Source organism: Parambassis ranga, chromosome 8 (assembly GCF_900634625.1).
Source record: "Parambassis ranga chromosome 8, fParRan2.1, whole genome shotgun sequence".
NCBI classification, from domain to species: Eukaryota; Metazoa; Chordata; class Actinopteri; family Ambassidae; genus Parambassis; species Parambassis ranga.
In genome coordinates, this window is record NC_041029.1 from 5,764,343 (window position 1) to 5,788,920 (window position 24,578).

General features: G+C 43.1%; 6 protein-coding genes across 7 annotated transcripts; 4 read left to right on the forward strand and 2 right to left on the reverse strand.

Annotated features, from left to right (window-relative positions):
• Positions 1-406: 406 nt before the first annotated feature.
• Positions 407-2,662, reverse strand: ppp1r35 (protein phosphatase 1, regulatory subunit 35). Its single transcript, XM_028411970.1, has 6 exons — positions 2,475-2,662; positions 1,758-2,001; positions 1,498-1,615; positions 1,253-1,368; positions 1,069-1,159; positions 407-989 (listed from the first exon to the last, which is right to left on the reverse strand). The coding sequence occupies exons 2-6, from the start codon at positions 1,998-2,000 to the stop codon at positions 685-687; spliced, it is 873 nt and encodes a 290-aa protein (XP_028267771.1). The 5' UTR covers position 2,001; positions 2,475-2,662; the 3' UTR covers positions 407-684.
• Positions 2,663-3,127: 465 nt separating this feature from the next.
• On the forward strand, positions 3,128-6,236 carry LOC114439831 (glucose-induced degradation protein 4 homolog). Its single transcript, XM_028412013.1, has 6 exons — positions 3,128-3,508; positions 3,930-3,989; positions 4,582-4,689; positions 4,903-5,004; positions 5,090-5,220; positions 5,302-6,236. The coding sequence occupies exons 1-6, from the start codon at positions 3,284-3,286 to the stop codon at positions 5,363-5,365; spliced, it is 690 nt and encodes a 229-aa protein (XP_028267814.1). The 5' UTR covers positions 3,128-3,283; the 3' UTR covers positions 5,366-6,236.
• Positions 6,237-9,287: 3,051 nt separating this feature from the next.
• On the forward strand, positions 9,288-11,896 carry LOC114439830 (NADPH oxidase organizer 1-like). The gene is made up of 8 exons (XM_028412012.1): positions 9,288-9,397; positions 9,478-9,558; positions 9,645-9,717; positions 9,804-9,987; positions 10,107-10,300; positions 10,381-10,506; positions 10,726-10,843; positions 11,023-11,896. The coding sequence occupies exons 1-8, from the start codon at positions 9,338-9,340 to the stop codon at positions 11,762-11,764; spliced, it is 1,578 nt and encodes a 525-aa protein (XP_028267813.1). The 5' UTR covers positions 9,288-9,337; the 3' UTR covers positions 11,765-11,896.
• Positions 11,897-12,374: 478 nt separating this feature from the next.
• tbl3 (transducin beta like 3) lies at positions 12,375-20,405 on the reverse strand. The gene is made up of 23 exons (XM_028412011.1): positions 20,241-20,405; positions 20,080-20,131; positions 19,818-19,913; positions 19,665-19,712; positions 19,396-19,537; positions 19,216-19,300; positions 18,900-19,070; positions 18,733-18,808; positions 18,550-18,646; positions 18,242-18,453; positions 18,017-18,158; positions 17,533-17,591; positions 17,275-17,381; positions 16,929-17,064; positions 16,221-16,460; positions 16,069-16,139; positions 15,671-15,827; positions 15,342-15,400; positions 14,875-14,978; positions 14,132-14,203; positions 13,779-13,937; positions 13,551-13,644; positions 12,375-13,133 (listed from the first exon to the last, which is right to left on the reverse strand). Exons 1-23 carry the CDS (start codon positions 20,270-20,272, stop codon positions 12,761-12,763), a joined length of 2,784 nt encoding a protein of 927 aa, XP_028267812.1. The 5' UTR covers positions 20,273-20,405; the 3' UTR covers positions 12,375-12,760.
• Positions 20,406-20,790: 385 nt separating this feature from the next.
• On the forward strand, positions 20,791-22,320 carry rnf151 (ring finger protein 151). Its single transcript, XM_028412583.1, has 4 exons — positions 20,791-20,895; positions 21,374-21,543; positions 21,616-21,712; positions 21,802-22,320. Exons 1-4 carry the CDS (start codon positions 20,893-20,895, stop codon positions 22,264-22,266), a joined length of 735 nt encoding a protein of 244 aa, XP_028268384.1. The 5' UTR covers positions 20,791-20,892; the 3' UTR covers positions 22,267-22,320.
• A 315-nt stretch (positions 22,321-22,635) lies between these two features.
• rps2 (ribosomal protein S2) lies at positions 22,636-24,517 on the forward strand. Of its 2 annotated transcripts, none has more exons than XM_028411948.1 (7): positions 22,636-22,703; positions 22,997-23,134; positions 23,213-23,302; positions 23,445-23,552; positions 23,633-23,966; positions 24,220-24,311; positions 24,393-24,517. In XM_028411948.1, the coding sequence occupies exons 2-7, from the start codon at positions 23,000-23,002 to the stop codon at positions 24,471-24,473; spliced, it is 840 nt and encodes a 279-aa protein (XP_028267749.1). In that variant the 5' UTR covers positions 22,636-22,703; positions 22,997-22,999; the 3' UTR covers positions 24,474-24,517. The 2 variants fall into 2 exon arrangements, with proteins under 2 accessions (XP_028267749.1, XP_028267748.1); XM_028411947.1 differs by having other exon boundaries at positions 22,681-22,712.
• The last annotated feature ends 61 nt before the right edge of the window (positions 24,518-24,578 follow it).

Genomic DNA, 24,578 nt, shown 5'->3' on the forward strand with positions numbered 1-24,578 from the left:
CAAGTTCATGGCCACATTCAGATGTATACTCATGTCTCTAAATTCACCTATTTATGTACTGAAGAGAATAAGGACCACTGGCAAAAAAAAAGAATTCTGAGTAACATTTCAGTAAGGAAATCAAATCTCAAATGTATCTGGAAGTTTTTTTGTTTTGTTTTTAAACAGTGGTCCTAATTTTTCTCCCATAAATATCTAAAAAAAAACAAACTACAGGCATTTCAGTCCCAAAAAGATTTTTCTTTAAAAAAAAATATATCGACTCAAAGTGAATCTAATTACAATGTGACACTACTGTAAATAGAATACTTTATCATGAAAATACAGTAACAAACTCAGCAATAAATCTGTTTGTGAAAAAGTCATCCCAGGTTTGAGAATTTATTTGTGTGTGGTTGGTGTTTTCAGGAGGAAATTATTTTTTAATTATTTCTTACAGTGCAGTAAAGGACATTTGGCCAGCCATTGTAAGGCCAAAGAAACTTAAAACTTTAAAACTTAGCAGGCTGTCTTAGGCCCAATCCCATTTTATATATGTACCTACACTATAGAAAACCCCTGACAGGACAACTGTGGCACAACAACTTCATAGAATGTATGAAAAACTTTATTAGAATACAATAATTTAAAAGCCACTTAGATCATTATTAACTACACTGTACAATAACAAACTGTAAATCTGTGTCAGGGTGTTACCTCCCAACACATCTGCCGTCTGTAAAGGTCAAAGGTGGAGTACACAGGGCATGGTGATGGGGAGGGTTTGCAGCTGACTGGCTCCTCCTCTGGTGGAAGGGGCTTTTGTCTGAGCAGGTCTGATGTTAAGAAGAAGTTGAGGGTGGGGCCCTCTGCTGCCTGGCTCTCCTGACTGCGTGGAGGTGGGGCGAGATGCAGCTTCTCTTGCAACACCTGGCTGATCAGCTGATGTTCTTGCACATCAACACTGACCAATGAGTTGAACAGATGCTGAGAGCGAGAGACATTCACCACTACAGACAGAAAGAGAGAATTAAACAGGGCTACAACATATAAAGAGGAAATGGATCACATGCAGCGGGTGTGTGTTACCTTCTGTAGCTCTGGCATTGATGAGATTTTTAGTCCTCTCTGACCTCTGTAGCGTCTCCTGAACAGCCCTCTGGGAGTCAAACTGTGCCCCCTGTAGGACAACAGATGGTAAATTGCTATCGGTCAGCTCAGGAGTCTCTACTTTTCTGATGATTCGTTGATAGTATTAATGAACTGTGCAAACCTGCAGTGACTGAAGCTCCACTTTCAGGGCCAAAGTGGTATTTAGCTCAGCCTTCTCCAGACATCCTGGACCTGAGCTGCATATTGCAACAGGAAGCTCCACTGTATGTCTCGGAGCTTCACCAGGCATAAAGAAGAAGAAAAATAAAATGAGCTATTGGTGACCACCAAGACTTATTGATTAGACAGAAAAAAATACTTTACTTTTTTATTTTAATGTGTCAGTAAAAATGTCAGACTGTTTACCATGGCGTGTTTGGCTCCTTCTCTGCCCTCTCATTGGCTGTTGAAGTGGGGCACTTCTACGTGGTGCAATATGAGGCTCCGGTGTTACAGTGACAACCAGTGGCTCTTTAAAACACACCTTCAATAGAGCAAAGGTATGCAAAGTAAACATAAAACATCTGCACATTTATACGTTTAAAATCCCTTACATAATATACAGTTGGTGTAAGTAAATACAATACATGAACACATAAGGACTATAAGGTGGTGTCATCCATCACCTGTGCGTTCCTCTTTCTTCTGCTCTGTCCATGCAGTTGAGGCTTCATCTGTGATTTGACAGTTTGTTGACTCTGCTTCAGTGAGCGTGGTTTTGGCTGCGGGTGGCCTGCCTTGGTGATCGGGCTGTGTGTGACTGACAGGTCGAGTTCAGGACAGCAAGTCACAGAGGAGGAGGACGAGAGGGGGTGGGGGGTGGGCTGAGGGGATGGAGGAGGAGAGTGGATCGTGGAGAAACTCCTCATTCTGAAAGAAAAAAACAGAGTAGTGTTTGTTTTAAAGAATATTGCTTCACAGAATGTATGACTTCATGACTTTAATCCACAAAATTGTGTCCATATATTTACTGCCTGTGTTGACTGAACATGTGACAGCTCTGATTTTACAATGACATTGTCAAAACATTTGTCTGTGTAACATAAACAAATGTCACATATAATGTTTATATAAACTGATTCCGGTGACCAACACATAAAGGCGTATGGTGACCTGCTGGCTCTTTAGGTAGCTGCTTCCAGTGGCTAATGCGTTAACCATGACCAATAAAATCTACAATAAATCTGGTGTTATATAGGCTTAACGTTGTCGATGTGTTGTTGTCGATGTGTTGTTGTCTGTATTCGTTTAATCTTTTATTGTACCGTAAGTTACTGTACCGTTTCTATGTAACAATACAGTTACTGCTAGCTAATGCTAAGCTATAATTTTGTGTATGTTACCTTGTTTTATCTGTTTAGGAACGATCCTGAACAACAGCAGATATTTCCAACTGAACAAAGCCTGGTCCGTCTCTCTCTTTATAATATATATATTACTGTTATCATGGGTTTTTATGCACTGAAATCACCCGTTTATATTTTAAATTCCGCTCCTCTTCCGGTCTCATGTCTGTTTCCGGATTCTTCTTCTTCTTTGAGTGTTTTGCGGCAGTTGGTGTCAACTCTGTCGAATCACTGCCATCTTTAGCTTCATTTTAGCCTGCAGCGAGAGCCTTAAGTTTCTAAACTGTTTGTCAAAAGATTAAACTGTATTAGAGTCATTAGGTTAAGGAAAACGGTAGAACTATTATTTATTCCCTTTCTTTTAGTTGTACAAATTATATTAAGAGGAATAAGATCTAGCGCAAACACGTAAATGCAATAGACTACATAAAATGATGCAGAAAGGCTAAAATAAATATTACACGTACAATGAAACCAATATAGGTACATATATTATATATATATATAAAATACGTCTGCAATATTCCAATAATATCATATTTTTTTTTAATCAAATCCTGACTACAACTCCCAGAATACCTTTTGGTAGCTCATCCAATAAGAATCTGAGCACCAGCTTTCAGCCAATAGAATTCAGAGAAGCCGGATTCTCAAATGAGACGTTGCAGCATTCCTGTTCAGCAGTCAGTCCATGGGCAGCTCACAAATTTGAGCAAACTTTTGGACGTCGGGGATTTTGTTTAGCGGGCAGAGCTTTCTCTGTCAGCACCCTCTCTCCAGCTGTGGTGTGCTCGGTCACAAAGTTAATGACGGTTGCTGACGGGGACACTTTGGCGCTCATCATGCCTGTCCGAGCAGAGTGCTGCAGTACGCCCGGCCCGGCCTGCCCATCCTCGGCCTCTCTTGTTCCCCCTGCCCCGATTAACACCCACCAACCGGGGGTGGCCACGTCGCTACTGTACAGCGGCTCCCAGTTTCGTGGTTACCAGAAGAGCAAAGGCAACTCCTACGACGTGGAGGTTGTTTTGCAGGTAATAGAAGAGCACTCGTCCTGTTCTGGTGTTATTGTTAGTTAGTTTATTTAATATTATTGTTTAATGTATCGCCAGCTTATGTGTAGCTTGAGTTGCTAACTTGCTAACCTAGTAGACATTAGCTACCCTTAGCTCTTTTTTGGGGTTGAGGTATTGACGCAATGACCTAATTCTGGACCAGCCCAGATGTTTGTGTCATGGCATTTTTCATTTGAACCAAATTATCACAGTAACAACTACCTCCATATAATTTGTATTTATGACTGTAATGTCCACAGACATTGAAAATTGAATAGCAGCTTCCTTGGTCATTTATCTCTGGTCACACCTCTCCTGCTGCCATTTCTTGTAGTTGGTTTTCTAGCTGTGATTTCAGACAGTAAGTAAAATGTTTCTAAAATCTGTTTGTCTTTGACAGCATGTGACTGTAGAGGACTCATATTTGTGTGGATACCTGAAAATCAAAGGCCTGACTGAGGTAAGCCTTCAAACTAGGTCAGGTGTAGTAAGACTGGCCTTTATTCTTCAAAGACTGGAAACTGGATTACACTTGCTTGGTGCAGACTGCATTATTGTGACAATGCTAGAAGTACACACATTTGAGGAAACTAAGTTTCTAGCCACTCTTAAGCGTAAGTGTGTCAACTGTATACCCATTACATTATGTAACGTATGGAAGGAAAAAGGTCAGCAGGGTACTGGAGTATATTTTGGCTGTGACATAAGGGAGTGAAAGATGAGTAGTCAGGTTGTGTGCGCCTCTAGAGGGGTAGTAGGTCATGTTTAAACTCACAGTGTATTTATAAGCAAATTGGGGAAAATATACAGACTGTTGTCAAAACTTATAGATTATTGGACTCTTTAGGATCATGTGAAAATGACTATTATACTTGCCATGAGGGTTGCTGTACACTTCCTATAATTTATTTTTGTTCATTCATACTAAATGACCTGCAGCACAACCTACACATCACCACATAACTTTAAATTTATTTACACTTCATGTTGCCAAGTGTCAAATTTATGCAGTTTAATCACTTAAACAGATTTATTTTGTGTTTGTGTGACAGGAGTATCCCACTCTCACAACTTTCTTTGCTGGTGAAATTATCAGCAAAAAAAGGCCTTTTTTAACCAGGAAGTGGGACGCAGATGAAGATGTGGACAGGAAGCACTGGGTATGTTCCAGTTTCTCTTTGTGATTTTACTTTGTGGACAATTAAAGCTGTTATTGATTAAGCTCTTTACTGAGGTTCATTTCTGCTTGTTTTGAAGAGATCTGTTTATGTTAAGGAACTGCATGTTGGCATGTAATCATTAATGATTTGTCAGAGAATGAGACAACCTTAATTGCAGTTGTAGATCATCGTTATTTTCTGTTCTCTAACCAGGGCAAGTTTCAGGCTTTTTACAAATATGCCAAAAACTTCAACTCTGATGACTTTGACTACGAGGCGCTGGAAAACAGTGATTACATCTTCATGAGGTGGAAGGTTGGTGCATTTTCACTAAATTTCTTTCCCCTTCCCCTTCTCTTAGCACCAAGCTCTATCTTGTGTCTTCTTGTGTTATACTCAGGAGCAGTTTCTAGTCCCAGACCACACTATCAAAGACATCAGTGGAGCTTCTTTTGCAGGCTTTTACTACATCTGCTTCCAGAAGTCCACAGCCACTATTGAGGGCTACTATTATCATAGGAGCTCAGAGTGGTAACTACCAGAGTTTAAACAAAATTCTTTTAATTGCAAATTAATGTATTCTTCTTCTGATGCATATATCTCCTTTTACAGGTATCAGTCTCTGAGCCTGAACCACATTCGAGAGCACAGTGTGCCAATTTATGAATTCCGGTGACATTAAATGCACAAGAGTACTGCGAGAAATGAGGGACAGCTCATGCTGCCCTGTGCTTTAAAGGGATAGGAAAGAGCCCTTAATGCCAAGAATGGATGGAGGTGACCTGTGTTCCTCCCTGAGAGGGAATTAACAAGTGGTCAGACACTCCTGCTGCACTGAAAGAAAGCACAGATGAAGAAGAATAAAGACGACAATGATTAGTGAGACATGGATACGTCTCACGGTTTCTGCAGAGCTGATGGTTGAAATTTACTTTTTCTTTTTTTTAGCCCATTTTTTTAGTTTTAAAATGTTGCCTTCCTGTTTTCCTTTAGTGGAGACACTCAATATAGCTGCTCTTCACTTAAGAATAGCAAGAGAAAAAGTAATTGTTTGGTAAAGAATAATTTATTTCACTTATTTTAAACATAATTAGTTTGATGCCCCAGAGTGATTCATGGTGCCAAAAACAAACATGCAAGGTTGAGCAGAAGTCTAGTTTTTTATGCAAGATATTTAAGGCTATATGTTGGGTGGTTAGGCAAAAAGTATGTAGTGACTGACAGGAGGGAACGGGTCAATAGTAACAGATAATCAGTTTGAGTCTATCCTATAAAGAGTTGTTTCGACACCATGACTTCATGTCAGACTTGCTCTGTGTAAGCCAAGGTTCTCAGTTATCTTCAAGGACAGTTTATTTATGTATAATCATAAGGGGACGCAATAAAGAGGCCTTTTATTAACATGCAGTTGAAGCACAGTTATGTGACAGTACACATGTAATTAAACTGAACCTGAAGTCATTTCAGGTTCTGTTACCAGAACATTGTTTCCCCCAGACAGCAGCCCAGTGCAAAGGAGACGTCTGGGCATGGCATGAGGAGCTTGATTTGAACCTTCATACAGTATGTTGTTGGGGGGAGGGGGGGGGGGGGGGGGGGAATGAAACTTTTGAATGCTTTAGAGAAAACCTGCTGCTGCCTTAGATTTTAAATGTCTGTCGTTTTGTTTCCTTTATTAATGTTTGATTTGAAAAATCAGAAAATTATGTTTGAAAAGAGGTTTCATCGACATGTCAGAATTCTTAAAAGTTTTTCTGTACAAGGTTGATATAAAAGTTGTCTGCCAGAGAAAGCATGTTCTCCGCCTGCCTGCCTGTCACTTACAGACTTTGAGCTGGATTTGATGGAAAAGCTGTTGGCGCTGCTTTTAAACCCAAGCAAGTGGATTGCAGATGCTACAATCCTTTAAAATGTCTTTTTCTTTTCTTTTTTTATTTATCATGTAACAAAAAATGGCACAAAAAGATTGTTGATTTGTGAGTGGGATATATAAAGAGGTGATGAAGAGATAGGTTTAAAGAAAAAGATGTAATATTATTCTGCTCTGAGAGAAATAAAATTATTTCATACACATTTGTATTCTCTGCTTTTATTTCTGTCCGACTCACCACACAGAGTGGAGTAAATCTTGCTGCTGGGGCGTGGGATCAAACCACTAACCCTCAAACATAGTGGACAACTGCTCTACCACCTAATCAAGCATATAGCAGCCGGCACTAGATGTCAGTAGTAATCCATGAAAAGCAAATTCTTTCCTTGATGCTGGGCTCATGCCAAAAGGTTTGTGAATCAGTGCTGCTGTGTGCAAGCTTCAATGCTTACAAACTGATTTAGTAGGTGTCAAATGTCATCTTGTGTAACGAGGGTGTTCAGGACAGGCTTCGAATGCAATATGTTTGCAGCACATCTCCAATAAAAACCTGTGGGTATACTAGGGACAGTGTCACATTCAGGGTTCCATTAATCCTGTGGTTATTTTTATAAGGTGATGGAAAGACTTCTCTTCAGGATCAGACACTAAAGGTGACATTAACAATGTGTACTTTATACTTTTACTCCATTACATTTTGCAGCTATTATCCATACTCTACTCCACTACATTTCTACAGTGTTTGTATGATGAACACTGTGCTGGACTGATGTGAGGTCAGACTCTGCATGGAGGTGGTGTCACGCTGCCAGCTGTGTTTCTATAATGTGACTCAGCTCTGTAACCCCGGACACGATAGTGAGCAGCACGGGGGCACCCCAGGGCACAGTACTGTCTCCATTCCTGTTCACACTCTATACATCGGACTTCGGACACTGCTCACAGTCCTGCCACCTGCAGAGGAGGCGGAGTACATGAGTGTGGTGGACAGCTTCGTGGAGTGGTGTGGACAAAACCACCTGCAGCTGAATGTCACAAAGACAAACGAGCTGGTGGTGGACTTCAGGAAGGGTCATCAGGGTACCAACGTGGACATTGTGGACAGCTACAAATACCTGGGTGTCCACATTGACCACAAACTGGACTGGTGCACAAACGCAGAGGCAATATACAAGAAGGGACAGAGTCGCCTGTATCTACTGAGGAGACTCAGGTCCGTCTGCCAGACCATGCTGCAGATGTTTTACCACTCGGTGGTCTCCAGCATCATCTTCTACACTGTAGTGTGCTGGGGCTTGTTAAGCTCATTAGGAAGGCTGGCTCGGTGCTGGGAGTGGAGCTGGAGTCTATGGTGGAGGTGACGGAGAGGAGGATACTGAGGAAACTACTCAGTATTGGTAACAACATGTCTCACCCCCTGCAGGACACACTGCTGTCCTACAGGAGCACATTCAGCGGTAGACTGAGACCGAGGAGCAGCACAGAACGCCACAGGAGGTCCTTCCTGCCAGTGGCCATCAGACTGTATAACTCCTCCCCTTTCTGTAGGGAGAAGCGCTAGATAATCATGTCAGGCATCACTGTCATTCCCTCCACTTGTCTATATTTATGCTTACTTAGCACCTTACATCTCCATATTGTATCCATGTATCATATATTGTGCTCATACTGCGTACTGTACTCTTATTTGGATTATAGTGACACTTGTACTCTTATACTCTGTACTTAACTGCATGTAATGTAACTTGATACCTCTGGCACAAGAATTTCCTTTCCTTTAATAAAGTTTTATCTTATCTTGATTATTTTAACCTGTTCAGATCCTTTGCAATGGAAATCAAATATATTCAGTGTGTGAGTACTTTGAATATTTTAAGTACATTTAAAAGTAAGTACTTAAAACTTTTACTTAAGTAGGATTGTTGATGTAGTACATCTACTTTTGCTTGAGTATATATTTTGCTGGGTAATTGTACTTTTACTTAAGTACCAAGCTTCAGTCCTTCCTCCACCACTGGTCATCAGTAACATGATGTTTGGTGTATACGTGCTACAGCTGAAGAAGTTTAGGAGGAAATTCTGTGAATTCCTGTGAACCACAGAAGGAAATGAAATGAAATGTCTGCACCAGCTTCCTCCTCTGATTTTAACAATGGTGCCTTCTTATCCTGAGCTCTTATTGTTTGCAGTAATAGGTTAATGCGTGTCGATACATCCAGTTAGTTTGTGGCCCATCCCTGTCGTTCAGACATGAATAAAATACAGCAAGTAAAGGTACAGGATATAGACTTTGCCAACATAACAAGGATGAAGAGATATATGTGTAGTAGTCGCTGGGAATTTGTCAAATTTTGTTGATTTCTTTTTCAGTTTATTTATCCTGAAAATAATGAGAGGAAAATTGATGTCATTAATCTGGGCTGGATTAATGAGCAGCATGTTTAAACAGGGGGTTTTCATCACAGTGTCTCATTCTTCTAGATTGGCTGAAACAAATGTTTTCTGATGGAAAATGGGAACATGACCAACTCTAAAATGTCCTTTATGTTTCCCCAGAATTAAAACCTTTACACGTATAGGTTATTGTTGTAGCAGGTGTGGTTGTGGAGCAATGCAGGAATTCCCTGCACGCAGAGAATTTTCCACCTGTGTGACAGCCACCCCTCCTCCACAGGAGGAAATATAAACTCACCTGCCCTGTCTTCCTGGTTTAGTGCCAAACCAGGGCAAGAGCGAGAGGCTCGAGACTGATCTGCACACCTCTGTCCGCCTGCCACCATGGAGCGGTACCCCATCAGCGTCCGGTTAGTCGGAGTGATGCACAAGGAGAAGAGCAAAGTGAGAGCAGATTTTTTTTCTCTTGTGGTGTAAAATCAGTTTTACATGTGATTCAACCTGTATTTACTTTTTTTTTCCAGATGTACATGACCTCTGTGCTGTGGTCAGACCAGAGCGACATCATAGTTTACAGGAGTTTCCAGGAGTTTAAGAAAATGCATGTGAGTATAAAACACTGAACTTCATTTGGTGCCTTCTACAGCAGCGGTGTTTTAACAACACATCTCTCTTACTTGAATTGTTCCAGAAACAACTGAAGAAGGAGTTCCCATCTGCAAGTAAGCTGAAGAAATCTGACAGAGTCCTCCCCAAGTTTCAAGGTACATGCTGCTTCTAATGTACACCACAACACTGATATGTACAGGCTGGAGGAGTTGTGACTGAAGTGTCCCATCTGTGCTTTCAGACAAAAAGATGAAGCAGAGCAGCACACAGAAGGGACCCACCAAGTCCATGGTGCACCTGAAGTTGTTGCAGAAATACTGTGATGAACTTCTGAGCAGCGACCCACGGGTGAGCCAGTCTGCAGAGCTCCTCAAGTTCTTCCAACCAAAAGACAAGGAGCTGCAGCCAGACTTCACTAAGAACAGGTAAGACCATCATTCTGGCCCCCGCAGAAATAACACAGATAATCTTATCATTTAAAATTTCATACCTCTGTTCGCATGGAGTTTCTTCACAACTAATCTGCATCTCTTATCATCTTCAGCATCATGATCATGCAGTCAGATGATGATGCGGTCAGAGGCGGCGGACGACACGGCACAGGTGGAACCGTGAGCCAGCCATTCATCACAGAGACGTACAGATGCGTGGCCCAGTATGAGACCAAAGACACAAAGAACAAACCATTCAAAGTGGCTGTGGATGAAAAAGTGGACGTCCTCATCAAAGACAAAGCAGGTGAGAATACAAGCCTGTCGACGTCTCCTTCTTCTTTATCAGCTACATATACAATGAACGCGTTGGTTGTGTTGGTTCAGGATGGTGGCTGGTGGAGAAGGAAGATAAGCGGATGGCCTGGTTTCCTGCACCCTACCTGGAGAAGATAAATGATGACGAGGACGATGATGATGAGGTGGATGAGACAGGTGGAACTTGTGGAAGAGGTATACATGTATAGATTTCTTATGACACTATCCACACATATGTTATATCTGGAGGAGCAGAACCACTGTTTGAATTTTGTCTATTTGAATATTTCTCTCTAAAATCTGAGTTTTTGTTATAAAAAAATCACCTATTTCTCATACTTTTTTTGTCAAGTCTGAGAGAAAAGGCCAATATGTTGATTTATGATATGTTATATATGATTTTTTTTCCTATAGGAATGCTTTACACTGCCATCAAAAACTACAAGGCCACCAAAGACGACGAGATAACCGTGTCTATTGGTTCGGTGGTGGAGGTCATGCAGATGTCCGAGAATGGCTGGTGGCTCATCAGGTACTTGTGCATTTGATTTTAAAATATATTTTGCACCAGCAATAGTGCTACCATGTGCTATGTGCTGAGGATGATATCATAATACTTATCACTCTGGTGCAAAGAAAGAAGGCATGCAAGGCGGCAGGGATTTCCTCCAGGTTGCAGATTCTCATCTGTCCGTGTCTGTCTGTTTTCAGATACAAGGAAAAAGTAGGTTACATTCCTACCATGTACCTGCAGCCCTACCACCACCCGCAGATTCACATGCCATCCCACCAGCCAGATTCGCGCCCCTCCTCCCCCCTCCTGAGCCCCACCTCCAGCCTGGAGCAGCAGTCCAAGCTCAGCCGTTCCCAAGGAAACCTGCTGCAGCTTCCACCTTTCAGGTCTTCCTCCCCCCGTCCCATCACACCCAACAGCAAGCGGAAGTCTCGGTCTCTTAACGTTCTGTCTCAGCCACCTCCTGCACAGCCTGCAACAAGCATCGACACACCATCCAGCTCTCCTCAGCCTGCTCCTCCACCCACAATCAAGGTGGAGCTGGATGGAGACGAGGAGGAGGAGGAATACGGCGGCAGTAGAGAAGATGCCGAGTCAAGTTTTATGAGTGACTGCAGTGACTTCAGCTTCAGCGATGACTTCAGCTCCTCCTCTTCAGGCTCATCCATCAACCTGAGCTACAGCGCCAACGATGACCGGCTGCGCCTCAGCCGAACTCCTCCACCCATGGTGAGCAACCGCCTTAGCCCAACAGGCGGCCCTGAGGGTAAATTAATCCCCAGCATCTCAGACCCCAACCTCTACAAGGGACCCTCCTCACCCAAGGTGCCACCCAGACCTCGGGCCCAGGAGATCCTCACCCGATGCACCACAGTCACCCGCAAGAACGCAGCCAGGGGCGGCCAGACCCCCACACAGACGGAGATATTCAGTCGATGAATGTATCAGTAGCAAGAAACAGCTCATCTGCTCGGCTAAGACAAAACACCTTCTGCTCATTAAACAATACCAACAGGCTACCTTCAGAAGCACTGAACAGAACATCCACTGGTTTATTTTCCACACTGGAAACCTTGTGCCACATTTAGACTGTGTGGAGAGCATGGAGAGCGATCCGTGTGTTCTTTGCAGTGTTTGTTGTACACTCCAGAGTCTGACTATGTCCAGAGAATTCTGTGTATTCAAATGTAACTACATAAAACTCTGAGAATAAAAGAATATTTGAGAACTCTGCTTGTTTCTGCACTTTTTTTCAAGACTAAAAGGAACATGCAACATGGGAAAAACTAAAGCAGATTAGACTTCATCGAACTGGGTGTTTCATCAATATAATGGTTCAACCTCGACGACTAGTGCACATAAAGGTGTTAATGATAAGCCGTAGCTTAAACCTGTCTGGTTAACACAAAGCTACCCAAGATTTATTTCCAGTGCAGGATGCATCATGGAAACTATGAGGAAACCTAAGATACCAAACCTCCTGTCAGCCCACAGGCTTTTTTTCCCACCATTTTTCGTTGTAGCAACATTCCAGACACTCTCACTTAGATTCGATTTTAAACAATCAAACATGTTTATTTTATAAATGTGTATAAATGACATTGTTTGGGTTACACCAGGAAGCTGTGTTCTTGTGATCAAGCAGGTTGATCAGGAATATGCAACACTGCAGAACTGCACAGCAGCGTGTGCTGCGGGTGGAGACTGCTTTCTGCCTGGATGTTTGTGCAGCTATGTCTTCCTCCCCTCTGGTCCTTATTATTCTTTCCTTCCCGGAGCTCATTTTGTCGTTTAGTTATCTTCATGCTCTGTTTAAAATATGAAGGGAGGACCTGATGCACAGTTCAGTGTCTTCAGCACTCAGCTGCTTTTGAGGCCTCCTGAGGTTTTTAATCCCCAGAAATGAGTCACCTGTGTTCATCGTTGTGATGGCTGTCAGCTGGCGAAAGTCTGGCACTGTGGAGCTGAAGAAACCGGGAGACATGTTGTCATTTTTACTGCTGCTTGAGGCTCCTCCTCTTCCTCGGAACTCTCCTCACTTTCAGAGTCGTGGCTGCCATTGCTGTTCTCTCCATTTCCTACATGCCCACCATTGGTTGAGGCTTTCTTTGTGGCGCTGGTGTCGTCTGCCTCCTCTTCATCCTGAGCACAATTTGGATCTTCCTCTTGTTCGCTGTCACTGTCATCGCCTGCATCACGCCTGTCCTCACGCCTGTCCTCACCGCCGTCCTTTTCTCTCTCCTTGTCACTCACAAAGAACGGCTGGGTTTTTGTGAGAGGTGTCATATCCATCTCTTCATCTACCAGGCTAGACAGGATAAAATAACAAGGATCAGATTAACGATGAATACTTTTCAGACAAAAAATGTGATTGTTGGATAAAGTGGATAAATAAATACAGGTATCGTGGATGGCATCAGTTTTACAAATGGTCAAAGTTTCATTAAGAAAAGGAGGGGAAATGTGCATGAGAAGCAAACACACCATCTTTTATTTGTCCTGGACTTCCCCTCAGACAGACACAACTATTCTTTGTGTTGTGCTGGAGCCTTGACCAAATCAAACATGTCAGGTTTGGCCCACGCAAAGGGTGAGAGAAGGATCTTCCCCTATCAGTTACTATCTTTTATGCTAATGTGCTACAAACACAAATAAACACATTCGCCAGTGTTTGTTTAATTGACACCAAAATAACCTTTTGATAACAGAGTATGTGTTCTCGTACCCAGATGGCGCTCCAGCCACTCTCATTTTCTGCCACATGTAGTTCAAGAACATGGATGCTTGCAGCAGATTGCCAATCCTTTTCATGTGTCTCTCTAGAAGAGAGAAGATACAGAAACAATTCAGTTTAGTTAAAGTGATAAACATGAAAATCCTCATCTTAGATTATGTATGTTAAATAAATACTGTAGGTTTTTTTTATCATCTGAGTTACAGCTTGTTTGCTGACCTGTGTATGGAATGAGACCTTCTAGGTGTGTTCGTGTCCCCTGATACTGCAGCAGCTCTTCAGGCGGCAGGTGTGTGAGCAGCACCTGGAGGACGGCCTGGGCGTCCTGACAGTTCTTGGCGTTGGTGTTCCACACCACACAGTAGCGCAGCAGTGACTCTGAGTGATGATGCAAGAGGAGAGATTTTAACAGGGATTCTTTCCATTGTGATGTCTGAGTGCACGAACAGTACTGTGATTTGAGTGGGCTACGCCCATTTCGAAAGGGTGGTAACCTAAACTATGACCTCTGAGGCCTTGGTAAATCATTTTTACAGCAGTTTCATAATAAAAAGGTCTTTTCAAAAAGTTACCTTTTTGATCCACCCGAAGTTTCAGCAGTGTTTTTTCCAGCAGCTCGTGGCTGTTCTCCACCTCACGGATGGCTGGAAACAACACAGGACAAACAGACAGTCAGAATACATTTAATCATCATACACTTGTAGGAGACAAAGTTAGTTCTGCAAGGATACAAATATATTATCTAAAATCACCTCATCCGGTGATTTGCATCAGTTGATCTGAGTAAACATTTGTGACAAATCTTGAAGAACTTCCGTCAAGGCTTTTCTAAACTTGAAAAAGTCACAGTGATCTTTGACATTAGGTGATCCGTGAGTCTGAACATTGGTACCAAGTTTGTTCCTTCGTGGCGTTTGCCACATACACTTAACAAAAAAAAAAAAAACACTGGTGGTGGAAACTGTACTATAAACAGCTCTATGATTATAACCAGACGCCCACATGTTCAAAACTTCCCCTCTCTACGTGTAACTATGCCTTCGAAACGTGCACCTTATTAATATCCTACATCTGTCTCATAAGACAGACAGTCTAAAACGTCACGGCAAAAAACACACTATGATCCTGAACAAAAAGGCACCGTCAGCGTGGAATCCAGGTCTTTGTTTCTGTCTTTACAGACCCGTGACGGAGCTGTGACGCTGTGTCTGCTCTTAAAGCGAGCAGTCATCCGTAATGACAGATGACTTGGTGACATGCGACAAGACGGCAAAATGCGAAGACAATAAATTCATAAACATGTTGGATGACATACCTTTGATAACTCTAAGCACGGTGTGAGGGTGGTCCAAAGAGATGGCCAGACCCAGGGCCTTCAGATATTTCTTCTCATGGAGCAGGTTGGACAGCTCCTGCTGCCTGCAGACAAAACGCAGACACATGTTCACACACACGTATACACCGAGTATGATAACGTAAGATAACAACTGCATGACTCTCTTTCTGCTTGAGGTGTAACCTGATAATAAATCAGAGTGAGACGTCCTCTGTGTGCTGCTCATCAGAGCACCAAAGCAAACACACACAGACTCTTTCTGACCCACTGACCTTTGAACCCACCAGGGCCAAAAACATTCATCTGTTTATTTAAAAGGCGACAAACGTGAAAAACTAGACACACCTCCAACAAAATAAAAAAAATACTGTTCTAGTTCACTAGTTGTGAACAGACAGGGATACAGGGCACAAAGATGAGTGACAGCAACCTACTCTGTTACTTACTTGAGTATCTGATCCTCCTGCTTGGCCTGCTCTTCCGCCAGCTCCACTTCGGTCACATCCTAGCGGTGCACAATAGACAACATTTGTTTATGTTGGTATAATCAGCATCCAGGAAGACTCTCTCATGCAGAGAGGTCCAAGTGAAGGGTGAGATGGAAGATACTTCAGCAACAATACTGGCTGTCATAACAAAAACCTTTGGCTGACGTTCCCTTCTTAAGGACTTTGTGCATAAACTGACACAACAGGCACTGAGAGCAAATGACTGCCAAACTTGTCCTGAGGACAGCAAAAAGGTTTCTGCTTTCTTCTGGACCGACCCTACTTACCTCCCATATGGTGATAGTAGAGTCCGCAGAGCCAGTCACCATCTTGTCGTCTTTGCGGCTGCCGTGAAGACCCCACACTTTGTCCTGATGGGCATCCAGTGTCTTCACACACTCGTTGGTCTTTATGGTCCACAGCTTTACCAAACCGTCTGAGCCACTGCACAAAAATGTATACCTCATGTATTATTACAACTACATGTCAAGCTCACAGGAGCAGAAAGCCAGCATCTTATGAGCACACACTTAAATGTTGCCCTGTGAGTACAGCTTCAAACAACATGCTTACTACAGTAATGGACAGTAAATCCCAGCACACACATGCAGGTCAACCCCGGCCAGGTGTGGGCTTAGTGGAGCTAGAGTATTCTCCAGACACAACCAGGTCGAACTGTGCCTACCTGGTAAGCAGCTGAGTGCCTCGGCTCACAAAGACAACTTTAAGAACGGATGCATCATGGCCCTCAAATGTCTTAAAAGGAGAAACAACAATGAGCAAAATGAAAGCATGGAATCTTGCACTGACACAATCAAGCTTGTCCCCACTTCCCACCTTGAGGCAGCTGAAGTCCTGCAGGCTCCACAGCTTAGTGGTGCCATCTGCAGATGAGGTGACCAGCACCTGGTCGACTGGAGAGAAGCAGACGGCCCAAACGCCACGCCGGTGGCCCCGAAACACCCCGAGCAGGCTGATGGTCCCGTCGGCCGTCAAGGACCACAGCTTGGCTGTGCGGTCCTGAGAGCCTGAAGCCAGCAGCTTGTCATTGGGTGATACTGCAACACTGTTTACATCCTGGAGGAGAGTAAGGTAAAGGTGTCAATCACAGTTTTTCAAACTGGACAGGTCTTCAACATTCCTCCGACTATACTGACCCAGGGTTGCTTCACTTGATCGTGACTCACGTCTTACATTGTTTTCATCAGATATTTACTGCGGATGTTTTACAGGAACACCTGATGCTTGCTTTAAAAGCTGATTACACCAAGTCAACAAAAGTTCCACAGAAATCTTTCTTGTTCTATATTTGGACATGTGGAAAACCTGTTTCTAAACTGGAAGATCTCAAAGAGGAAGAATTAATCAACACCCATTCATCTAATGAGCAACTCTTTTGTGTACGCTTAAAGGGCTTTCATGTATGAATTTCAAGAGAAAGCAGCCTCTTATACACAAGAAGTGTTAAATGACTAATCAAGTCTGCCAAAAAACATGCACATATCATGAACAAGATGATTACAAGCATAGATCAAATCCTTGTACCTTATCGTGCGCCTTCTCTGTAGCTCGAGGACTCAGTTGATGGATGTCCTCCCCTGTTATGGATATATCATCCGGTAGATCCCAGACCTTCACTGTACAGTCCTGACTGCCAGTTACAATGAAAGATGCTTTCATCCTAAATACAAACATAGAAATGGGAAATCATTATATCCACACAGATTTACATAAACTCACCACTTATCCGAATCAGACTGATTGCTGCAGTGAAATCAATGCATTTGCTGTGCTGGTATGGCATAAATTGCTGTTATGAAGTATCCACCCTTGCCTGGTTGTGTGATATGAAACTACACACATGTCAGGCTGCAGGGATGTGAAGTGTTACCTGGAGAAAGCGATGGAGCCCACGGCATTGGTGTGGCTGAAGCCCTGCGCCACACATCGCACCTGACCGCTGTCACTGTCCATCTGCCACACACGCACTGACCGGTCCTACAGGTAAACAACATGCTGAGCTTAATATTGGCTTCAATCAGTATATTTTTATTTTATCATGTTAATGTGCCAAAATGCTTCACCAAGGCTTGATATGTAATTATTACTGTTTGTTTCTGTCCTCATATTTTGAGGGTTGTGTGCTTACCTTTGCACAGCTTGCAAAGAGGGAGCCTTTTTTGAACACATCCAATGTGAGGACAGTATCTGGGAAGACAAACAGATAAAAATGAGCCGAGATAAACATCTCTAACCTGCTCGGCAAGTCACTTATTAACGAAGCTGAAACAACCAGATATCATCTCATGCTCATTCTTCAGATTCTCGCTTCTTTAATTGAGGCTTTCCATTTCCACAGTGCTGCAAAGTATGTGGAGACTCCTCATCTTTATGCTTTAGCTTTTGCATTGTTTAAGTTAATTGTGACAGCTCTTTTTGCATTTTTAAATACAACATTTTTAAATCAAATTACAGAGAATATCAACAAAACAAATTCTTCCACATTTTTTACTGGAGAAACAGACATTTATAGTTGTCGCGGTGAAACTTCCTCCCCTCTTGTGAATGAATTAACGCACTCCCAGTCCCAGGTGTTTAAAGCACACACATACCGCCCTCTGCTGGTGACTCACCTGTGTGTCCGTAGAGGATCTGGCAGCTGTTGGTGAGCAGCTCAAACACCTTCAGCTGGCAGCTGTTCGTTGCCACCACAATGTGACTGTCGCCTTTACCCAGAAACTTCACATCCAGCACCTCATCACTGTAACCCACAAACTGCAAGCAGGGGGACAAATTAAGCAATAGAGAAGCTGTTACACTGAACGCACATTGCAGATCGCTAGCTATAATGCACCCACTTGCTGCTGTGTGGTGAGACCAGGCAGCTGATAGAGCAGAATATTGTGTTCCGCCGTGACTGTGGCCAGTCTGGAGGAGGCGGGCAGGAGGAAGAGGTACGTCAGACTGCGAGGATTGTCGTCGTCATTCTCCTCCTCCTCCTCGGGGACAGTCGAGAGGGTCTGTGTGTAAACACAACGTGCTGTGCTCGCCTCCCAAACCCTCAATACACCTGAAGAGAAGAAGTGAGCCAGAGAGACGTTTAAAACTGTCCACAAAATCTACACTTGTGCACAGAAGTGTGGATTTGACATTTCAGGAGACAAACCTTTGCTGCCAGCTGTGACAAAATGTAAGTCCTCGCTCTTGACTCCAATCTGAGACAGGTCTGTGTTCACAGGCAGAAGTACAACACCTTCCACAGCCTGGAGAATTCAAACAAGTATATCATAATAGTAATTAGTGGTTTAATCCTAAAAGACAAAGGCAAAGAAAGGACAAACATTCTTACCTCATAGACCGGAACAGTTCTCTTGGCTTTGCGAGTTTTAAGATCCCACACTGTGCAGATTTTGTCTCTCCCAGAACTACAAGTAAAGATCATTATACACACATCAGAATCTTCTGAAATGTCTTTAGTTTGATTCAAAATCTCCTGAGCAGCTGAGTGCAGAGTACCTGACCATGGTGTCGCCATCAGGACTGAAGCTGAGCGAGGTGACGGCACTGTAGTGGCTCTGCAGCACGCACACACACTGACTGGAGCGCAGATCCCACAGCCGAATGCCACAGTCCAAGGAGGAGGAGAAGAGCTGCAGCCGGCTGATATCTGGGTGAAACTGGACCAAGCTGCACAAACAGACAAGGATTGTTATTGCATTACTTTTTTCTTGTAAACATTTATTTTTTAGATGTTTTCACCAAAGTATGTAGTAACAAATCATTGAAAGAAACAAGCACCAGCTGTGTCTACTTCACAGATGCTCTGACTTACTGTACAACACCAGATGACCCTTTAAGGTTGTGAGTGCAGTACTGCTTCACCACATCCCAAATCTTTATGGTGCCATCACAGCCACCTGCAAGACAACATCAGGAAAACCACTGTAACCCATACAATGTTTTGAATATCAGAGATCAGGCAGAAGCTCTGCGGCACCGTGTCATAGCTGACCTGTGGCTAGGAGAGTAGACGTGGAGTCAAAGGTCATACTGGCTACAGGGACAGTGTGAATGGCCCTCCAGGAGCGAGTACAATTAGCTTGCCTCCAGTCCCACTGCTTCAGCAGCAGAGCTCTGCTAGCTGTTACCAGCATCTGTGAGAGAAGACATACTGTTTACAGACTTAACAACTAATCACACAAATGACTAATCATTTCTGATCAAACCCGATCAAATCTGATCAAACTCTGAGTGAAATAATTACACATGTTCACTACTTACCTCATCGTCACAGCTGAGAGCAAATGATGTGATGTCTTCTTGATCTTCCTGCAGAACAAACAGGACAAAAAAAGGAAAAAAACATATTTTAGGATCTTTGAGATTATTGTTTTCTATCTATCGATATGCAAATATGTCCAAGCGTGAACTCACATGCTCTACACTGTGAACAATCTTCCCTGTGCTGATCTCTAAAACATTAACACGGGATCCACATGTACAAAAGATGTATTTCTCATCTTTGCTGATCTGAAAAACAAACACAGAAGTTAAAGAGCAAGTCAAGCAACTTATTCACCTTTGGATTAGTCAGTAGGGCTGTCAAGTATGTTTTTGAAAGTGTCTCTCTACTACAGGCAAGTCAACTTTATTATTGAGTCCTCTGTTAACATGATTACAAAGAGGAGAGACTCACCTGCACTTTTCCTCCTTTGTAAAACGGCTCAATCTTGCTAGAAACAGCATAACTGTAAAAGAATAAGAGATAAATGAAGCAACGCTAATGACACATTAGCTTAGCTCGTGTTAGCCAGCTAGCAAGATCTGCAGTCTCCACGTGAGAAGCACCAAACTTACTTCGTTTTGAATGTGAGATTTGCATTTGCCATCTTGATCACGAGAAAAGCGGAAACCTAAATATTTTTACAGGCACAGGCGAAGTGAATTACTTATTTCTCATGTCACACGTTTTTACAGTCAACACAACTATCCCGCATGTTGATAGCCGAGTGTCGCACGCATTCTACGTCATCGGAACGCACGGAGCAGTGATTGGTCAGGTGTTTTTTTTCACTCCATAAATCCCACCTCCATTAATAACATGTAAATAGACTTAACGCAGTTAAAATGAAAAAAATTGTAAATTTTTGAAATTTTAAATAATAGTAGAAATTAAAAAAATGTATATAAGACATTTAATTTTTTTTTTAATAAACAATGCTTTTACTTTTCGTGTTTGAATTGCGGGGGCTGAGTTTGATGCTAGAACAGCAGGGAAAGGACGCTCTTCAAAGCGACCTCCATTATCTTGAACCATACTATAATTTTCTGTTTTCATTTGTCCGGGCATGCGCGCGCACATGGTCCCACCTTCATGTTTTGTCAGGAATGTTCATGTGTGTGTTGTATTGATAACACGGGTGTGTGTTCCGTGTGTGACATGTGAGGGGATCGATATGGAGTAAACCGGCACCCGGAATGGAAACACGGTGACAGAAGGGAGTTTGTCATGGTGAGTAAACAGCAGCGTTTGTTTGTTTGTTTGTTTTGATTTAGATTTTATTTAGTTTTATGGACGCAGATTAGTAGTCAATTTAAAACAGGTGAGTTAAACTACTCTCCTCATACAATGGATGAACATTGTCGTTTACTTTCCGTTTAAAACACTGTACTGTATGAAAAGCCCTTTATTTATTTTTATTTATTTTTATTAATTATTTATTCTAAGTTAGTGAAACTTATAATGTCAAAGTTTGGCGATTATTCCTTATTTTATCATTGGAAATTATATTGTAAAACCGTTTTAGTCATGTGATCAGTCATATGACTTTCCAGAACAATTCTGTTTTGTCGTCTCTTTCCTTTATGTTGACAACACTCTGTACAGGTCCAGGCAGCCGTAGAAGCATGATAGAGGGGGGGGGGGGGCATCTCTCTTCTTAAAATACATGATAATGAATGATTGATATTTTTTTATGACACACATCAAGGCGGACCCAGAGGTATCGACGCATTGTGGGGGCTATGATGCAGAGATGTTTGTGGACACTCCAGACTATGATCTGATCTGCACCATATGCCAAGGGGTCCTCAGGTGTCCAGTGAGAGCTGCTTGCCACCACATTTTCTGCAAGAAATGCATCTTACAGTGGCTGAAGAGGTATAAATAATCACAAAATACAAACCTATGCTGTAATCGATCTATTAAATGACTGTTATATATCCTCTGTAGACAGGAGACCTGCCCCTGTTGCAGAAAGGCAGTTAACCCAAACTTGATCTTCGTCATGTTCAAGCTGAGCAAATCTATTGGACGCATGAAGGTCAAGGTAAGTAGTGTTTACATTTTAACACATATTTGTTGTTCATCTAAGAGCATTTACAGGAGTGGTGTGTTTACCTCTCTGATCCCTCACAGTGTAAGAATGAGATCCGTGGTTGTGCAGAGACTTTCCCCCTCTCAGAGCAGTACTGCCACAGCATGAGCTGTCTGTATGAGCTCATCCCCTGCCCATACCAGGGCTGCAGGGCGCAGCTCCTCCGAAGAGACCTGGAGACTCACTCTCGTCACTGTGAACACTGGCGCCAGCCATGCCAAATGGGCTGTGGGACGATACTCTCCCACCACACCCAGGCCCAGCACAACTGCTACAAGCAGCTGAGGCAGGAGTACGAAGCCAGACAGAGGAACCACAGAGCCATTGCTGCTGCTCTGCAGAGGAAGATGAGGAGGATGCAGAGCACAATGGCCCACATGAAGAGACAGATAGGGCTTATCTGTGAGAGCCTGGAGGTGATGGATGATCTGAACGAGGTGGAAGAAGAGGACCTTGGAGAGAGCAGTGGCAGCTCCACTGGTACTCCAACCAGCAACAGCAACTGAGGAATGGGTCAGTTGCTGTTTGGCTACTGCTGTGTATAATTTGTGTACAGATATTTAAAGGGTTGTGTTTTTTTTATCATGTAAACTGGTATATCTGATTACAAGAACTGATTTGTGGAGTCAGCATTTTGTAAATAAAGCATTTAAATGAACATTTCTGTTTTTCTAAATCATAATATTTTTACAGATTAATAAAACATGGCTCATTGATTGTAGAGTACTTAAATAAAATCTTTAAACAAGTAAAACAATAAATACAATGTATTTTTTCATGTATTCTATGCGTAAATTCAGGAAAAGATGCTTTTGTGTTTCGAGGAGGCTGCCACTAGGAGCAGTAGAGAACTCGTTTTCTCTCGGGGGAAATATCGCGATAACTTCTCTGAATAAAACCCGACGGAACTTCTTCTAGGCCTTCTTCCTGTTTTGTTGATCACGTAAGTCGAGTGCGTTACATTTCATTCTGAACAGAATCCTTTACTATCTAGGGCATCGTTGAACCAAACACAGTGGTTTTATTCATAGAATCACATATGAACACGTCTTTTCAATATCCAGCGTGTATTTGACAGCTGTTTTGGAATTAGATTAAAATATTTGTGGAAAACGTTCTGTGAACATGGCGGCGATGCTCGTGTCCTGTTCAACAAATACAGCGGATACTTGCGAAGCTGTGCAACTTCAGCGACTGAACGAATGATGAATTGTATTTGTGGGTTGTGTTTTACAGCAAATGGCGGACGACGCCGGTGGTAGAGGAGGTTTTCGCGGAGGTTTCGGCGCAGGGGGCCGCGGTCGGGGCCGTGGCCGCGGCAGAGGCCGTGGTAGGGGACGCGGTGCCCGGGGAGGCAAGTCCGAAGACAAGGAAGTAAGTTTTGGATTAAAAACTTATATTAAATGTTGATTTCAGACCTAAATTGACTGAGGTGTTCTTTTTTTGTGTTAGTGGGTGCCAGTCACCAAGCTGGGCCGCCTTGTTAAGGACATGAAGATCAAGTCCCTGGAGGAGATCTACCTGTACTCTCTGCCCATCAAGGTAAACACTGTCATTTCCATAACGGTTATTCTTGTTATGTGTGTGTTATGGTTTGCTAAGTTGTCACTCCATGTTATATGTTGCATGCTTATGTTCAATGAGCTGCTGCATCTTTTTAACCAATAGTTGTGCCTGTCTGTAGGAGTCTGAGATCATTGACTTCTTCCTGGGTTCTGGTCTGAAAGACGAGGTGCTGAAGATCATGCCTGTCCAGAAGCAGACCAGGGCTGGTCAGCGCACTAGGTTTAAGGTGAGTGTTAATCTTTTCATGGTTGTGTTTAGCCTTTTAATAGAATATTAACTCTTACCACTTTGCTTTCCATTTCATAGGCCTTTGTTGCCATTGGTGACTACAATGGTCATGTGGGTCTGGGAGTGAAGTGCTCCAAAGAGGTGGCCACAGCCATCCGTGGTGCCATCATCCTGGCCAAGCTGTCCATCGTCCCTGTGAGGAGAGGTTATTGGGGTAACAAGATCGGCAAGCCCCACACTGTGCCCTGCAAGGTGACTGGGCGCTGTGGTTCTGTCCTGGTGCGTCTCATTCCTGCCCCTCGTGGTACTGGCATTGTGTCTGCCCCTGTTCCTAAGAAGCTGCTCATGATGGCTGGTATCGATGACTGCTACACCTCCGCCAGAGGCTGCACAGCCACACTTGGCAACTTTGGTAAGCTTTTTTCAGGTGTCTCAGCTGTGTGCCGTTTGGTTTTCTCCTAGCTCTGCTCAGCTTCACCTCTTCTGTGGTGTAGTTGTCGTTAAGAGGAGAGAAAGAAATGAGTATTGCACGGCAGAAAGACTTTATAGTGGTCTTCTCTGTTCCCCTATTTTAAATGCTCCACATTTCTCCAAACAAGACTAAAGAACTAATTTGCTGGTCCTCTATTTTAAACATCTACTCATTGTCTTCGTTTCCTTTTCAGCCAAGGCCACCTTTGACGCCATCTCCAAGACTTACAGCTACCTGACCCCTGATCTGTGGAAGGAGACAGTCTTCACAAAGTCTCCCTACCAGGTCGGTATAGAGGCTGGACAGGTTGTTGCGATTGGTGATGTGCATGTATCTAACACGGCTTTCTCCTTGTTCTTACTCCAGGAGTTCACTGACCATCTGGCCAAGACTCACACCAGGGTGTCTGTGCAGAGGGGACAGGCTGTCCAGGCCGCTGCCTCCTAAACGTTTTGTACAGAGAATCGTTGAATAAACATTCTGAAATCCCATTTGCTGTGTGTTGTATTATGATGTAGACATGAAACGTGTGACACAATCATTGTGTTGCTT

Coding starts and splice junctions, on each gene's coding strand:
- rnf151 (XM_028412583.1), top strand. Junction 21,544..21,615: donor ATCTTACAGTGGCTGAAGAG/GTATAAATAATC, acceptor TATCCTCTGTAG/ACAGGAGACCTGCCCCTGTT. Junction 21,713..21,801: donor TTGGACGCATGAAGGTCAAG/GTAAGTAGTGTT, acceptor GATCCCTCACAG/TGTAAGAATGAGATCCGTGG.
- LOC114439830 (XM_028412012.1), top strand. CDS start 9,338: ATGGAGCGGTACCCCATCAGCGTCCGGTTAGTCGGAGTGATGCACAAG. Junction 9,988..10,106: donor CCAGACTTCACTAAGAACAG/GTAAGACCATCA, acceptor TATCATCTTCAG/CATCATGATCATGCAGTCAG. Junction 10,301..10,380: donor CCTCATCAAAGACAAAGCAG/GTGAGAATACAA, acceptor GTGTTGGTTCAG/GATGGTGGCTGGTGGAGAAG.
- rps2 (XM_028411948.1), top strand. CDS start 23,000: ATGGCGGACGACGCCGGTGGTAGAGGAGGTTTTCGCGGAGGTTTCGGC. Junction 23,303..23,444: donor TGTACTCTCTGCCCATCAAG/GTAAACACTGTC, acceptor GCCTGTCTGTAG/GAGTCTGAGATCATTGACTT. Junction 23,967..24,219: donor AGCCACACTTGGCAACTTTG/GTAAGCTTTTTT, acceptor TTTCCTTTTCAG/CCAAGGCCACCTTTGACGCC.
- tbl3 (XM_028412011.1), bottom strand. CDS start 20,272: ATGGCAAATGCAAATCTCACATTCAAAACGAA. Junction 18,159..18,241: donor GTCTCACCACACAGCAGCAA/GTGGGTGCATTA, acceptor CCCTGCTTGCAG/TTTGTGGGTTACAGTGATGA. Junction 14,979..15,341: donor CAGGAGGATCAGATACTCAA/GTAAGTAACAGA, acceptor TTTTGTCTGCAG/GCAGCAGGAGCTGTCCAACC.
- LOC114439831 (XM_028412013.1), top strand. CDS start 3,284: ATGACGGTTGCTGACGGGGACACTTTGGCGCTCATCATGCCTGTCCGA. Junction 3,509..3,929: donor ACGTGGAGGTTGTTTTGCAG/GTAATAGAAGAG, acceptor TGTCTTTGACAG/CATGTGACTGTAGAGGACTC. Junction 4,690..4,902: donor ATGTGGACAGGAAGCACTGG/GTATGTTCCAGT, acceptor TTCTCTAACCAG/GGCAAGTTTCAGGCTTTTTA.
- ppp1r35 (XM_028411970.1), bottom strand. CDS start 2,000: ATGAGGAGTTTCTCCACGATCCACTCTCCTCCTCCATCCCCTCAGCCC. Junction 1,369..1,497: donor AAGGAGCCAAACACGCCATG/GTAAACAGTCTG, acceptor TGCCTGGTGAAG/CTCCGAGACATACAGTGGAG. Junction 990..1,068: donor CAATGCCAGAGCTACAGAAG/GTAACACACACC, acceptor TTCTGTCTGTAG/TGGTGAATGTCTCTCGCTCT.